A 16,724-nucleotide genomic window follows, 5' to 3' on the forward strand; every position below is an offset into this window, starting at 1 on the left:
ATAATTGCACTGAAAAAAACAAAAGAAATAGAATTTTTCAGTTCACTGCACACAAGCACTGTAGTGCAGTCTCTTAATTGTGAAATGCAACCTACAAATGTAGAATTGTTTTTTTTACATAACTGCACTCAAAAATAAAACAATGTAAAACTTTAGAGCCTACATGTCCACTCAGTCCTACTTCTTGTTCAGCCAATCGCTCAGACAAACAAGTGTGTTTACATTTGCAGGAGATAATGCTGCCTGCTTCTTATTTACAGCGTCACCTGAAAGTGGGAACAGGCGTTCGCATGGCACTTTTGTAGCCGGCATTGCAAGGTATTTACATGCCAGAATGCTAAAAATTCGTATGCCCCTTCATGCTTTGACCACCATTTCAGAGGACATGCTTCCACAATAGAGTCTGCACGACAGTACTTGTATGAGGTGAATTGAAAAATACCATTTCTTTTGTTTCTTTTTCGCAGTGAGCGCTGTACACTTTGTATTCTGTGTTGTAACTGAAACCAATATATTTGAAAATACAGAAAAACATCCAAAATAGTTATAATAACTTTAAACTGGCATTCTATTATTAACAGTGCGATTAAAACGGCAGTTCATCGCGATTAATTTTTTTAATCAAATTAATTTGTTTTGAGTTAATCGCATGAGTTAACTGTGATTGAGCGACAGCCCTGCTTTAACAGTATCTTTTGACAGTCTATGGATACGTAGCGCGTACAAACCAAAGAGGGATGATTATTCACGACTGGCACCTGGGCATGACTAGGAAGAATGGGATGTAACAGAGAAAGGCAAGCCGTGGACTGAATCTCAGGAGTAATTTCCTGGCAGCGAGATGCATTGGCGGGGGGGTGTCAGCCAAGGGACGGGGTGGGAGCCCCACCGCTTGGAACTGGACTGGACAAGGGGCTGGAGATGTGCTGAAGGGAAACAATCCAATGCTAGCCCCTGGGAGAGGGACCGAATGACCTAACAGGGCTTGTCCATCTCTAGTTCTACCACGCGGTGACACCTCTGTCCGCGCATGTCCTACAACAGAGACTCCCACTTTCCGCAGCCCTCCATGTGTCTCTCACTGGGCAGCTGGCTGCTAATCTGCTGCATAAGTGCTAAATATTTTCCTTCTCGCTCTGCTGGGTCTCAGGCAGGACAGGCAGAACGCCGGCCACCAGGACGCTCCTTGGCTGCCTGATGCAGGTACACGCAGCCCTAAGCAAGTCTCCGCAGCCCCCTTTGAGGGCGAAGTGTCTCTCCCGCTGACGAGCGCTGACCGTTTCCAGGAAAACTCAGGGACAGCCTGGCTGTCTTTGGTTTCTGTCTCACGCCGGTGCCGTGCTGCAGAGGGCGAGCGCTGGATTAACGACACCCATCGCACAGGACCGGGGAGGGGGGCGGGGGGGTGTTCAGACTGCGCTCGTGAGGGACGCTTTCCCTGCTCCCAGCAGTCAGATGGTTTCTTCTGGGCGATCCCGCGGGGCCGGCTCCGTGTATAATTGTGCAGAAGGTGGTTTGTCAGGCCCAGGACTTTCTCTGCCTGTTCGGCAGGGGGAACCCCCAGGTGCGTGCGGCTGGAAGGTCGCTGTGTGTGCCGAGCAGCCAGCGGGCTGGCCTTGTGGGTGCACGAGGAGCTGTGGTTTCCCCGAGCAGCTCTCCCTGCGCTGAGCTCTCCGGAACGGCCCCGGCTGGGCGTGGTGGCTCGTCTGGTGCATGGCCATGCGCTGCATGTGATTGAAGCTCTTCCCGCACTCGGTGCATATCAGCGGGGCCTGCCCCGTGTGCACCCGCTGGTGGGTGAGCAGCACCTTCCTGAGGCGGAAGCGCTCCCCACACTCGGCGCAGGCGAAGGGCCGTTCCCCGGTGTGCAGCCTGACGTGCAGCTTCAGGGTGATCTTGTCCTTGAAGCTCCTCCCGCAGTGGGAGCAGGCGAAGGGGCGCTCCCCGGTGTGGATGCGCTGGTGGCTGACGAGATGGTGCTTCTGCGTGAAGCGCTTGCCGCACTCGGCGCAGGTGAAGGGCTTCTCCCCGGTGTGGGTTCTCCGGTGGATCACCAGGTGGTGCTTGTGGCTGAAAATCTTCCCGCAAGCCTCACAGGAGAACGGCTTCTCCCCGGTGTGCACGATCTGGTGGATGCTCAGCGGCGTCTTGTCCTTGAAGCTCTTCCCGCACTGGGCGCAGGAGAAGGGCCGGTTGCCCGTGTGGCTACGCTGGTGGCTCAGCAGATGGTGCTTCTGGGTGAAGCGCTTGCCGCACTGGGTGCAGGGGAAGGGGCGCTCGCCCGTGTGGGTGCGGCGGTGCGTGATCAGGTGGTGCTTGTGGTTGAAGATCTTCCCACACTCGCCGCAGGTGAAGGGCAGCTCCCCGGCGTGGACCCGCTGGTGGGTCAGGAAGACCTTCCTCAGCCGGAAGCTGCTGCCGCACTGGGCGCAGGAGAAGGGGCGCTCCCCGGTGTGGGTGCGCTGGTGGCTGACGAGGTGCTGCTTCTGTGTGAAGCGCTTCCCGCACTCAGCACAGGGAAAGGGCTTCTCGCCCGTATGGATCCGCTGGTGGATTATCAGAGCCGTCTTGTCCTTGAAGCTCTTCTCACAGTCCGGGCATGCATGAGGCCTCTCTAGCACCCTCCCGGTTCGTCTTCCCTGAGGGTCTCCGGCCTGGGTTCTTTGCTTCCGGCGGGACAAGCTTTCTCTCTTGCAGCTCTTTAGTCCCAAGAGCTGGAGACCTTTCTCCCCCATTATTCCGGACACGGTCCCTGGTGGTGCCGGTGCTTCGGGATCTTCCTGACCAAGACATCCCTCTTCCTGCTCCTCCTTTTTAACGGTGCTGCCAACACCTGCTGGAGAGAGGAGAGAGTCCAGACATCACTTCTTCCGCTGGAACAAAGGCAAACTCCTAACACTAAACAAGAGTCATGGGATGGGCTCTGTTCTTAGGGTGTTTCCTTCCTGACTCACCTGAGCAGGGGCTCTGGGGTCTCCTCTCTCTCCAGCCCTGGGGCTCCCCCACACATGGCTCCTCCCCACGCTCCATCTGACAGATGATCTCTGGTTTGGCACCCCGGCACCCTGTGCAGGAGGCAAAAACCACAGGTCAATGAGACGGGCTCAGAAGAACATAAGAACGGTCAGACCAAAGGTCCATCTCACCCAGTCTCCTGTCTTCCCATAGCGGCCAGTGCCAGGTGCCCCAGAGGGAACGAACAGGACAGGGCAGTTATTAAGTGATCCATCCCCTGTCGCCCATTCCCAGCTTCTGGCAGTCAGAGGCTTAGGGACACCCAGAGCAGTGGTCTCCAAACACTTTTGATCGTGCACCCCATCAGTAAAAATTTTTAGCAAGCACCCCCAATATATGTATATTTATTTATGTATAAATTATAGACATGTACTACTGTACTGATATAGTGTGTAAATGATAAAACATACACAAAACACAGAAATTAAAAAATGATGAGATAAAGATGAAATAAACAATATTTTTTAAATATTTTTTTATTTTATTTATTAACGGTATAAAAAAACTTTTTGCTGTCACTAAAACAAGTTTATTATTAATAATAATATTTTTAGTGAGAGCAATGTGATTGAATACGCTTTATTATTTTTGAAAATCTTGGTTTAACACTTTGTGATACAGCGGGCGCTCAGCGTGGGGGCGCGGGGTCTGGGAGGGAGTTAGGGGGCGGGAGGGCGCTCAGGGTGGGGCGCGGGGTCTGGGAGGGAGTTAAGGGGCGGGAGGGCGCTCAGGGTGGGGCGCGGGGTCTGGGAGGGAGTTAAGGGGCGGGAGGGCGCTCAGGGTGGGGCGCGGGGTCTGGGAGGGAGTTAGGGTGCAGGAGGGCGCTCAGGGTGGGGCGCGGGGTCTGGGAGGGAGTTAGGGTGCGGGAGGGCGCTCAGGGTGGGGCGTGGGGTCTGGGAGGGGGTTAGGGTGCGGGAGGGCGCTCAGGGTGGGGCGTGGGGTCTGGGAGGGGGTTAGGGTGCGGGAGGGCGCTCAGGGTGGGGCGCGGGGTCTGGGAGGGAGTTAGGGTGCGGGAGGGCGCTCAGGGTGGGGCGCGGGGTCTGGGAGGGAGTTAGGGTGCGGGAGGGCGCTCAGGGTGGGGGCGCGGGGTCTGGGAGGGAGTTAGGGTGCGGGAGGGCGCTCAGGGTGGGGCGCGGGGTCTGGGAGGGAGTTAGGGTGCGGGAGGGCGCTCAGGGTGGGGGCGCGGGGTCTGGGAGGGAGTTAGGGTGCGGGAGGGCGCTCAAGGTGGGGCGCGGGGTCTGGGAGGGAGTTGGGGTGCGGGAGGGCACTCAGGGTGGGGTGCGGGGTCTGGGAGGGAGTTGGGGTGCGGGAGGGCGCTCAGGGTGAGGCGCGGGGTCTGGGAGGGAGTTAGGGTGCGGGAGTGTGATGAAATGGGACTGTTCTTAATGTTTCCTCCGAATATTGTGGGGGTGCCTCAGTTTCCCCTAGGCAGTCCTTAAGTATCTAGGTGGTGGGGTAAGGGTGTATGATCATTGCAGAGCCCTAGAGAGCAGGTGTGTGCAGGGGTCTGGACGCAGAGAATGGCCGACACCCTGTTTCCTGGCAACTGATGGCCTGGGCCCTTCCCCCCTGCAAGGTGAGAGCTAAAGGGTTGGAGAACAAAGAAATCAGGTGACCTCCCGGCCTGGGAAAAGGGACAAAGCCCAGAGGAGGGGGGGCTGGAGGGAGTTTTCAGTTTGGGGCTGGCTGGGACATGGAGTGAAGTGCAGACGGGGTTGTCTGGCTCACTGCCCCCCAAAATGGACCCAGCTGAGGGGTCCTGTTCTCTGCACCTGCAAGCTCTGTTTTAGACCATGTTCCTGTCGTCTGATAAACCTTCTGTTTTACTGGCTGGCTGAATCATAGAATCATAGAATATCAGGGTTGGAAGGGACCCCAGAAGGTCATCTAGTCCAACCCCCTGCTCGAAGCAGGACCCATTCCCAGTTAAATCATCCCAGCCAGGGCTTTGTCAAGCCTGACCTTAAAAACCTCTAAGGAAGGAGATTCTACCACCTCCCTAGGTAACGCATTCCAGTGTTTCACCACCCTCTTAGTGAAAAAGTTTTTCCTAATATCCAATCTAAACCTCCCCCACTGCAACTTGAGACCATTACTCCTTGTTCTGCCATCTGCCACCACTGAGAACAGTCTAGATCCATCCTCTTTGGAACCCCCTTTCAGGTAGTTGAAAGCAGCTATCAAATCCTCCCTCATTCTTCTCTTCCGCAGGCTAAACAATCCCAGCTCCCTCAGCCTCTCCTCATAACTCATGTGTTCCAGTCCCCTAATCATTTTTGTTGCCCTTCGCTGGACTCTCTCCAATTTATCCACATCCTTCTTGAAGTGTGGGGCCCAAAACTGGACACAGTACTCCAGATGAGGCCTCAACAATGTCGAATAGAGGGGAACGATCACGTCCCTCGATCTGCTCGCTATGCCCCTACTTATACATCCCAAAATGCCATTGGCCTTCTTGGCAACAAGGGCACACTGCTGACTCATATCCAGCTTCTCGTCCACTGTCACCCCTAGGTCCTTTTCCGCAGAACTGCTGCCTAGCCATTCGGTCCCTAGTCTGTAGCTGTGCATTGGGTTCTTCCGTCCTAAGTGCAGGACCCTGCACTTATCCTTATTGAACCTCATCAGATTTCTTTTGGCCCAATCCTCCAATTTGTCTAGGTCTTTCTGTATCCTATCCCTCCCCTCCAGCGTATCTACCACTCCTCCCAGTTTAGTATCATCCGCAAATTTGCTGAGAGTGCAATCCACACCATCCTCCAGATCATTTATGAAGATATTGAACAAAACCGGCCCCAGGACCGACCCTTGGGGTACTCCACTTGATACCGGCTGCCAACTAGACATGGAGCCATTGATCACTACCCGTTGAGCCCGACAATCTAGCCAGCTTTCTACCCACCTTGTAGTGCATTCATCCAGCCCATACTTCCTTAACTTGCTGACAAGAATACTGTGGGAGACCGTCTCAAAAGCTTTGCTAAAGTCAAGAAACTGAGAGTCATGTCTGTCTGTGAAGTTGGGGAGCAGGACCCTCTGGCTTCCCCAGGACCCCGCCTGGGCGGACTCGCTGTGGGAAGCGCATGGAGAGGCAGAGGATGCTGAATGCTCCGAGGTCAGACCCGGGAAGGTGGAAGCTGGGTGAGCTGTGTGTCCTGCAGACAGGCTGCTCCCAGAAAGGCGACTGCCCCAGAGTCCTGCCTGGCTTCATGGGGAGCAGTTCCAGAGCATCGCCCAGGGACTCCGTGACAGAGAGGGCGCTCAGGGTGGGGGCGCGGGGTCTGGGAGGGAGTTGGGGTGCGGGAGGGCGCTCAGGGTGGGGCGCCGTGTCTGGGAGGGAGTTAGGGTGCGGGAGGGCGCTCGGGGGGGGTGCTGGAGGAGGCTCAGGGCTGGGGCAGGCAGGGGGTGCAGAGCACTTACCTGGGGCAGCTCCTGTTGGTGCAGGGGGTGTGCAGGTGGCTCTGTGCAGTGCAGCACCCCCCCATGGCCACGATTCTGGGAGCTGCGATTCTGGGAGCTCTCCCCCCCCCCCGGCAGGCAGGGCCACCTGGAACGCAGGGGCTTTAGGGGCTTCAGGGCCCTGGGCTAAGGGGGCCCCGGGGCCCTGGCCTGCAGCTCTCAAGCCCCTTTCGAATGCGGCCCTGCGAGCACGGGCCCGAGGACTCGGGAGGAACAGGGGAGCTGCGCAGCCAGCGGCCGGAGAGAAGCGGCGCTTTCCCCTTCAGAGTCCCGCTTCTCTCCGGCTGCTGGCTGCGCGGCTGCCCCTGCTCCCCACGGGCCGGAGGACTCAGGGCCGCCCCCTTTTTCTCTCCCGCTCCGGCGGTTCTCCTCCTGCTGCGCCCCCCAATCAATCGTCTTGCGCACCCCCTTTGGAGACCACTGACCTAGAGCCGGGGGTTGCGTCGCTCACTGTCTTGGCTAACAGCCACTGATGGACCTACCCTCCAGGAACTGATCTAGTTCTTTTTTTAACCCAGTTATACTTTTGGCCTTCACAACATCCCCTGGCAATGAGTTCCACAGGTTGACTGTGTGTTGTGTGAAGAAATACTGCCTTTTGTTTGTATTAAACCTGCTGCCTGTTTATTTCATTTGGTGGCCCCTAGTTCTTGTGTTATGAAAAGGAGTAAATAACACTTCCTTGTTCACTGTCTTCACACCATTCCTGATTTTACAGACCTCTATCATATCCCCCCTCAGTCGTCTCTTTTCCAAGCTGAAAAGTCCCAGTCTTATTAATCTCTCCTCATACGGAAGCCGTTCCATCCCCCTGATCATATAGGGTGAGTGGCTTTCCCCAGCTGCTTCTTAATTCCTGAAACCCTCTCTGGGTCCTGAAAGGCAGCGAGTCCGACAGTGACCTGGATTGTAAATGACACGGGAGGGCCATGCAGTGTTGTGGTAGCCGTGTCGGTCCCAGGATAGTAGAGAGACAAGGTAGGTGAGAATATCTTTTATTGGATCAACTTCTGCTGGTGACAGAGACCAGCGTTTGAGCTACACAGAGCCCTTCCTCGGGACTGGCAAACTTAGTATGAGTAAGTTTGTCCAATAAAATATTACCTTACCCACCGTGTCTCCCTGGAGGGTGACACACTCCAGCAAAGCTCAGCATGCCAGCAACAGACAGGAGGGTTTTCATGGACTCTGGCTAAGCTGTCTGGGTTTGTTTTGGTGACTCCCCAATGACTGGCCCAGGTGACTACACAGACGGCACCCCTGCCAGCGACAGCCACACACTGATTTTAACCTAAGCTGGTTATTTGTAGTCACGAGGGGGATGTTTCAGAGTCGGGAGAGGCAGGGAACTGGCCAGCATTCCAAGTAGCTTTGAACTTACATTACTGAGGCCTGGTCTACACTAGAGAGCTGGGTTGACATAAGGCAGCTTACGCCCCCTAATTATGGAAGGGTCCACACCAGGGCTTCAATTCTCAGAGATTATCTCCCGGCTCCCCCCACCCTCATTAGGGGCTTCAGCTGCGTAGCAGGGGGTCTCAGGACTTTAGCCCTGCGGAAGAGCCACGGGGGTTTGGGGCTTTAGCCCCTTGGTGGGGGGGCACAAAGGAACTTTAGCCCCATGAGAGGAGGTGCCGGGGCTCGGGGCTTCAGCCCCACGGGGTGTGCTGTGACTTGGGGCTTTAGCCCTGTGGGGGGCAGGGGGCGCAGGGACTTTAGCCCCACGGCAGGTGCCAGGCTCAGGGCTTCAGCCCCATGGGAGGTGCTGGGGCTTCCGTGGGTCTGAAAATGTTTACTGGAGCTCTGCTTTGGTGGGCTCTGGCTGAGTTTAAGCCCCTGGTCTACACTAAAATTTTGCTCCGCGGTGTAACTGTCCCACTACGCCGACTTAATAACTCCACCTCCACGAGTGGCGTAGCGTCACGGTCGATGTAGTCAGGTCAAGTGCAGACACCGTGTTGTCACTGGTTTCAGGAGCCTTCCCATAATGCCCCACGCTGACAGCACAACTGACCCAAGCGCTCCTGGTGCGGACACGCCCCGCTGGCGCAAGGAGCCAAGTGTCGACACAAGCGCGGAGATTACTGCAGCGGCTGTACATCGGTGTGCGTTAGATTGACTTAATTTTATCGTGTAGACGTGGCCTGAGAAATATAAGAACCTCTCTTTATAATCAGTGTCAGAAACATCCCTCGAACGCTGCCCATTTGGGATGCCAAGAGGCACTTGGAGCATGACAATACCGTATCCCTCTCGCCAACGAAACCTGCCCTATCTCTGGGCCTGGCCCCACTCCCTTGCAGGCCTCCTCTCCACGAGGGTGGGGCAGCACTACTGGATTGCTGGCTGATGGAGATCGCACTGAACCCCGCCTCCTTCTTTCCTGCTGCACAATCACAATGTAAAGGGGCTAATGATGCAATGGGGATTTCTCCTAATTACTTTCTTGTACTTTACCCAGGTCTCTCAGGGGAAAAATATTCCCCACCCCTAAAACAACAAGGTGCTGGTACCCCTCACAGGGCAGAGTTAAGGCTGTGTGGGAAGTGTCCCCTGAACTCTGCATTTCCTGGTTTTGTGACGTTTGTGTTTCAATTGTGACACTGATGCTCTTGTAAGGGATACGTAGAGGGACCTCAGCTCCACAGGTCTGAGTTTGGGGGGATTGAATATATGAGTTTTGGGGCCTGAAACTCTCCTCTTTGGGGAGGGTGGGAGGAGCTCCCAATTCTCCTGGGCACCTGCAAATTAATTCCATAAGAACAATGCTCTTTGCATTTCTATTTGCAAAGGGTCTGCGAACTTTCAGGATAACAATCCTTTACCACTCTTGGGAGAGAGGGAATCCTTGAAAGTGCCAGGAACCAGCCTTACACAGACCACCCAGCTCTCGGTAACATGAGGAGAAGTGTCTCTTTACCCAAAGAGGCGATGAGCTTGTAATTCTCCTTCATCACATCTCGGTACAATTCCCGCTGCCATTCTGCTAACTCCGCCCACTCCTCTGGGGAGAAATAGACGGCGACGTCCTCAAATGCCACCGGTACCTGCAAAACAAGTGGCCCCATTCAGTACCTCCCACCACCGGCAGCCCTGACTGCCATCCAGACGGGGGATATTCCATGTGTCTGAGTCACAGCGCTAACCGAGGCTGTTTTACACGTGTGTCTGATCAGAAACAACGTCGGCTACGCACGGATCGACCGGGTTAGAAAACACAGCAGGTCAGAAGCAGGCTCACAAGTGCTGGAACTCCATGAGTTACAGAGGAGGACATTACATCAGCCATGCCACAAAGGGGGCTGATAAGGGTTCACAGCATGCCTTTTAGACATGGCCCATCTCCTCCTCTCTGTGTGCACGGTGCCCGGTGCATTGTGAGCACTGCCCTCTCGGAAATATTAACAATAGCAGCGGCTGCCTCCAAAATGCCCTTCATATATTAATGAATGGCCAGGTTCACCCCACTTGTGTCCTGTTTAACCTGGCTGGTCCAGGCCCCAGCCCAGCAAATAAACTGCCGGAGACCTTCCGGGCTGCTGAGGGCCCCAGACATGGGCTTTAGAGTGGTTCAATCAAGCGAGGGGAAAAGCCCACAAGGAAAGACGACTTCCAGCTCCCAGCAGTGTGGCCGTGGTTTGCATCCACTTTCCACAAGCGTCCATGACAAGGCAAGGCCCAGGGAATTCCACCCAAGGGCCCGCACACCTCCCTTTCTTGTAACAGGAGGGCCCATTCCAGGTACCCCTGGGGCTGGGTGCTCTACGGAAACACCGCTCCATTAGCATTTCTGCTTAGTGTCAGGGCTTCGTCCACACGGTCCCCATCTCAGAACCGTTTGGTTAAGCTCACTGCCTCCTTGCTCCATATCTGCAGTTGAGCACAGCAAAGGGACCTGGCAGCTTTCAAATAATTCTTTTGATTCTGTGCAAAGGGAATTTGGTTCCATAAATGTTTCTGCATCAAGATCTCTGGCCCTTCCTGATCAGCTGCAGTATTTATTTTTTTAATACTTTGGACTTTTCCCGAAGATCATCCCTCCAGCCTGGGTCTTTCGGAGCAAACATCCCTCTTTATTCATGATCAGCAGGATGCATTTGATGAAGTGAGCTGTAGCTCACGAAAGCTTATGCTCAAATAAATTTGTTAGTCTCTAAGGTGCCACAAGTCCTCCTTTTCTAGTAACAGGTGGAGCGCTCTTTATCTAGCGATCCCAAAGCACTCCATTTAGCAAGTAGCACGGTCCCTGTTTTGCGGATGGGGAAGCTGAAGCATGGTGGGAACTGACTCACCTGAATAAGGCCCATTAGCCTGGCAATAGCTTCCTCACTCCAGAGTTCACTGTGTCTCCTGGCTGGCTTTATCAGCCCGCAGAATCTCTGTGAGGCCTAGGGTCTGACTCTGCATTGCCCTGCCCCAGTGTAACCGTTTGCAAAGGGAGTGCACAATGGGCGTAAGATGGAACTGCTCCGACCGCGTGGCTTTACACGCCCACTTGGCCCAGGTGTAAATGACCACACAAGAGACAGCGGGACACAGACTCAGAGCCACAGTATCAACCTCATTCTAATTTATATGTGTACAAATCATCCTGCACGGCCACACAAATGAACAGAAATGAGGTTGTGTAGCACCTGGCCTCCTCTGCCAGTCCAGTCTTGGCCACCATGCCGGGCAGATTCTGCAGCCTGGGTTCAGACAAAACTTCCGCTGAAATCCAGGGGAGTTCTCACCAGTAAGGGCTGCAGGAGTGACCCGGCGATGCTGGTTAGGGCTTTGTCTAAGTTAGTTTGAAATGTGCCGAGCCTCAGGGCTTCCAGCACTTCCCTCATGGAGACGATTCTCCTGTTGGTGCATCTCATGGAGGCACACAGCTCCCAGTGGGGACTCTGGGTCTAAATCCCATAGGCAGCTTTGAAAATCTCAACCTAAAGGTCTAATTTCAGAAGTCCCTACCGATGCACTAGGGCTTATCACTGCCCTATGTTTGCGGGGTTCAAGGCAGTTTTCTGTCCACACGATGTGTGCTTCTAGATGAGTCATTGCAAATTAATTTTTCACCTAAGATTTCACACTCTCAACTAAAATGCAACTGGATTTATAACTACTTCATCCCCTATGGCTAGTCATTGGTTTTTAAAAAGCCATTGAGTTTCTTGGGCAGGATTTTTTCATAGATTCATCGTTTGGAAGGCCAGAAGGGACCAGTCTCATCATCTAGCCTGATCTCTTGCACAACATAGGCCAGAGAACTTCTCCCAGTGATTTCTGCATCAAGCCCATATCTTGTGGTTGAGCTAGGGCATATTTACTAGAAAGCCATCCAGTCTTGATTTAAAGACTTCAAGTGATGGCGAATTCATCACGTCCCTTGGTAAATTATTCCATTGGTTAATTGCCACATTGCTCAGAAATTGCATCTTATTTCTAGCCTGAATGTATCGACCGACCTTCAGCGTCCAGCCACTGGCTTTCCTTCTGCCTTTAGATCAAAGAGCCCTTTCTCGTCTGTAGAGAAGCCCCTGCGGCCTGTGAGTCCAGATTGTCTTGGTGCCGTCTGAACACTTCTTCCTGCGTCAGGCCCACACTCTGCACCACGTTTCCCTCCTCCGTCGTCCTTTCCACACACCCGACTTCGTGCATTAAAATCTTTCCTTCAGCCTCTGAATAATTTGCTGTTGCTTCTGTGGGACTCTCGGAGGGGGTCTCCCTGGCGCGGCGCCCAGCGCGACCCCACCCGATCCACGAAGGGGTGCACGGCCCCTTCCTCGGCTCCCAGACCGGAGGCCTCTGCAGATGCAGCTCCAAACAGCACTGGCCTTTCCTGCCAGGGCCCCCCTAGCCATGGCACGTCCCTGTCCAATTTGCTGCCCAGGGCACCCCTCGGCCTCTGCTGGCGCGGAGGGGTCCCAGGCCGCCCCCTGCCCATGAAAGTTTGGGGTCTCAGGGGGGATCCCCTGCCGTTTCCCAGGCGCAGCCTTGTTAGCTGTATTTCCCCAGGGCCTGGCCTGTCTCTGTCCTCCCCGCAGCCGGCCCGGCGGGTCCGGGAACAGCAGGCTGCGGCTTCCCTGCCCTCTACCCCCTTCCCCGGGGCCGTAATACGAGGCTAAACCGAGGGAGCCCAACGCGGATCCCCCAGCGCCCCCCTGCCCCTCGGTCTCGGCTTCCCCTGGGCTTGCGGGGACACTGCCCCCCGCCCCCGGGGCCCCCACCCACAGCGGGCCGGCCCCGAGAGCCGAGCCCCAGCCGGGTTCAGCCACCCAGCGCCCCCCGGGCCGGGCCGGGCCGGGCCGGGCCGGGCGGGGCACACACGGGCTGCGGTCCCTAAGGTGGCTACAGACCGCGGGCAGGGCTGTTGGCCCGGCCCGGCCCGGCCCGGGTCGGCCCCGGGCTCCCATTGTCACCGCGCTACCGCTGCGCGGCTGGCCCCGGGTGCGCAGCGCCCCGCTCCCTGCGCCCCGAGCCGGGCCAAGCCGGCGCCTACCTGCGCCCGGCCCCCGCGGGGCATCGTCCCCCGGGCTCGGCCGGCAGGCGCGTCGGGACCAAGCTGGGCGAGCGCCGGGCTCCAAGGGCGTCGCGCCCCCGGCTGGGAGCGGTCCGGGCGCAGGATGCGCTGCGCGGGGCGCGCGGGGCAGCGGGGCCCGGGGCGCAGCCGGAGCTCGGGCGCGCAGGTCTCCGGCTCTCCCGGGGAGCCGCGCGGGGGGACCCGGGCAACCCCCTGCTGCGGGAGGGAGAAAAAACTACAGCTCCCGGCAGCCCGTAGCGCGGCGCCGCCTCCGCCCGCCTGGCCCCGGAGCTCGCCGGGCTCGGCCCGAGCAGGGCCCGGCACCCAGGCTGGCCGGGCGGCCGGCAGCGAGGGTCGCACCCCGGGGCCCTCCGCAGCGCAAGCGCCCGCCTGGGGACGGGGCTGCTGCAGCGGGGAAAGGCGCCTCCGGCCCACCTCGTACCCGCCCGCGGCTTCCACACAGCCCCGAGGGGGACCTGCCCCGGGGGAGCGGGGCTTGTGCACGCGTCTCGCTTCTCTGGGAGGGAGCAGGAGGCCCGAGGCGTGTTTCTGCTGGCGGGACACTGCGCAGTCGGGCTGGCCGGCCCTGTGGTCCTGGGCGCGCCGCCGGGCGATGGCACCAAAACACCAAGGAAGCGAACGTGAGGAATGGAAAGAGGAAGGAGTTTTATTCAAACCGGTTAAAAGGCTATGATCTGGTTTTGGTAACAGCTGTTTAACTGAGCCCCTGAAACCCACTGTGGAGAAAAGCTCTTTGGCCCTTTCAGTGAAGAGCTGAGCAAGCTCTCAGGTAAGGGCTAAGGTCCAGTCACGTCTAACTCCACTAAGGAAGACCTCTAGTAAAGCCCAGACAGGAAAGAGTAGGTCATGCGGGTGGGGGAGTGGCACTGTATGTGAAAGAAATCATAGAGTCAAATATAGTAAACATCTTTAAATGAATCAGACTGAATCTCGATGGATAGAAATTCCAAGCTCTAGTAATAAGAATATAGCGGTAGGAATATACTTCCAATCACCTGACCAGGATGGTGTTAGTGACTGTGAAATGCTCAGGGAGATTAGAGAGGCTACAAAAACAGAAAACCCAACAATAATGGGGGATTTCAGCTGTCCCCATATGGACTGGACACATGTCACCTCAGGACGGGATGCAGAGACAAAATTTCTAGACACCATTAACGACAGCTTCTTAGAGCAGCTAGTCTTGGAATCCCCAAGGGGAGAGAGGCAATTCTTGATTTGGTCTTAAGTGGCAAACAGGATCTGGTCCCAGAGATGAATAGAGCTGAACTGCTCAGTAATAGTGACCATAATGTAGTTAAATTTAACATCCTAGTAGGAGGAAAATACCAAAGAAACTCACCACAGTATCATTCAACTTAAAAAAAGGGGAATGACATAAAAACGAGGAGGCTAGTTAAACGGTAATTAAAAGGAACTGTCACAAGAGTGAAATGCCTGCAAGCTGCATGGAAACTTTTTAAAAAAACACCATAATAGAGGCTCAAACTATATCTACACACCCCAAATAAAAAAAAGCAGTAAGAGGACCAAAATAAAAATAAAAAATGACACCATGGTGAAACACCAGAGTAAAAGAGGTGGTTAGAGACAAAAAGGCATTTTTTAAAAACTGGAAGTCAAATCCTAGTGAGGTAAATAAAAAGGAGCATAAACTCTGGCCAGGCAAGTATAATTAGTCAGGCCAAAAAAGAATTTAAAGAACAAGTAGCAAGACACAAAAATTAACAGCAATTTTTAAAAAGTATATCAGAAGCTAGAGGCCTGCAGTGGGGCTACTGGATAATCGAGGTGCTAAAGGAGCACTCAGGGAAGACAAGGCCATTGAGGAGAAGCTAAATGAATTCTTTCCATCTGTCTGCACAGCTGAGGATGTGAGGAGATTCCCACACCTGAGCCATTCTTTGCAGGTGATAAATCTGAGGAACTGTTGCAGATTAAGGTGTCAATAGAAGAGGTTTTGGAACAAATTGATAAATTTAAGCGTAATAAGTCACCAGGACCAGATGATATTCACCCAAGAGTTTCGAAGGAATTCACACTTGAAATTGTAGAACTGCTAACTATGGTATGTAACCTATCACTGAGATGACTGGAGGACAGCTAATGTGACACCAATTTTTAAAAAAGACTCCAGAAGCGATCCTGGCAATTACAGGCCAGTAAGCCTAACTTCAGTACCAGGCACATTGGTTGAAACAACAGTAAGGAACAGAATGATCAGACACATAGAAGAACATGATTTGTTGGGGAAGAACCAACACCGCTTTTGTAAAGGGAAATCATGCCTCACCAATCTATTGGAATTCTTTGAGGGGGTCAACGAACATGGGAACAAGGGTGATCCAGTGGATATAGTGTACGTGGACTTTCAGAAAGCCTTTGACAAGGTCCCTCACAAGAGGTTGTTAGGCAAAGTAAGCTATCATGGGATAAGAGGGAAGGTCCTTTCGTGGATCAGTAACTGAAAAAAAGACAGGAAACAAAGAGTAGGAATAATGGTCAATTTTCACAGTGGAGAGAGGTAAATAGCAGGGCCTCCCAAGGATTTGTACTTGGGTCTGTGCTGTTCAACATATTCATAAATGATCTGGAAAAAAGGGGCAAACAGTGAGGTGTCAAAGTTTGCAGACAATACAAAACTACTCAAGATAGTTAAGTCCCAGGCAGACTGCGAAGAGCTACAAAGGGATCTCATGAAACTGGGTGACTGGGCAACAAAATGGCAGATGAAATTCAATGCTGATAAATGCAAAGTAATGCACATTGGAAAACATAATCCCAACTCTACATATAAAATGATGGGGTCTAAATTAGCTGTTACCACCCAAGAAAGAGACCTTGGAGTCATTGTGGATCGTTCTCTGAAAACAGCCATTCAATGTGCAGTGGCAGTCAAAAAAGTGAACAGAACGTTGGGAACCATTAGGACAGGGATAGCTAATAAGACAGAAAATAGCATATTGCCTCTATATAAATCCATGGTATGGCCACATCTTGAATACTGCGTGTAGTTCTCGTCGCCCCATCTCAAAAAAGAGATATTAGAATTGGAAAAAGTGCAGAGAAGGGCAACAAAAATGATTAAGGGAATGGAACAGCTTCTGTATAAGGAGAGGTTAATAAGACTGGGGCTTTTCAGCTTGGAAAAGAGACGGCTAAGGGGGGATATGATAGAGGACTAGATGACCTCCTGAGGTCCCTTCCAACCCTGATATTCTATGACTATAAAATCATGAATGGAGTGGAGAAAGTGAATAAGGAAGTGTTATTTACTCCTTCTCATAACACAAGAACGAGGGGCCACCCAATGAAATTAATGGGGCAGCAGGTTTAAAACAAACAAAAGGAAATATTTTTTCACACAACGCACAGTCAACCTGTGGAACTCATTGCTAGAGGATGTTGTGAAGGCCAAAACCATAATGGGGTTAAAAAAAGAACTAGATAAGTTCCTGGAGGGTAGGTCCATCAATGGCTATTAGCCAGGATGGGCAGGGATGCAACCCCATGCTCTGGGTGTCCCTAAACCTCTGACTGCCAGAAGCTGGGACTGGACGACAGAGGATGGCTCACTCAATGATTGCCCTGTTCTGTTCATTCCCTTTGAAGCATTAGGCACTGGCCACTGTCAGAAGACAGGTTTCAGAGTAGCAGCCGTGTTAGTCTGTATTTGCAAAAAGAAAAGGAGTACTTGTGGCACCTTAGAGACTAACCAATTTAT

General features: G+C 53.9%; 1 protein-coding gene across 1 annotated transcript in view; it reads right to left on the reverse strand.

Moving 5' to 3' along the window:
- Positions 1-539: 539 nt before the first annotated feature.
- Positions 540-16,724, reverse strand: part of LOC140906205 (uncharacterized) — a 30,849-nt gene continuing 14,664 nt past the window's right edge. The window contains exons 5-8 of the mRNA XM_073329697.2: positions 12,959-13,496; positions 9,395-9,521; positions 2,955-3,065; positions 540-2,836 (exon numbers count right to left, since the gene is read on the reverse strand). Of these exons, the coding sequence (XP_073185798.2) occupies positions 1,452-2,836; positions 2,955-3,065; positions 9,395-9,521; positions 12,959-13,496 (2,161 nt within the window). The 3' untranslated portion in view covers positions 540-1,451. The remainder of the gene's footprint in view (positions 2,837-2,954; positions 3,066-9,394; positions 9,522-12,958; positions 13,497-16,724) is intronic.

The sequence above is a fragment of the Lepidochelys kempii genome, chromosome 2, assembly GCF_965140285.1.
Source record: "Lepidochelys kempii isolate rLepKem1 chromosome 2, rLepKem1.hap1, whole genome shotgun sequence".
NCBI lineage: Eukaryota > Metazoa > Chordata > Testudines > Cheloniidae > Lepidochelys > Lepidochelys kempii.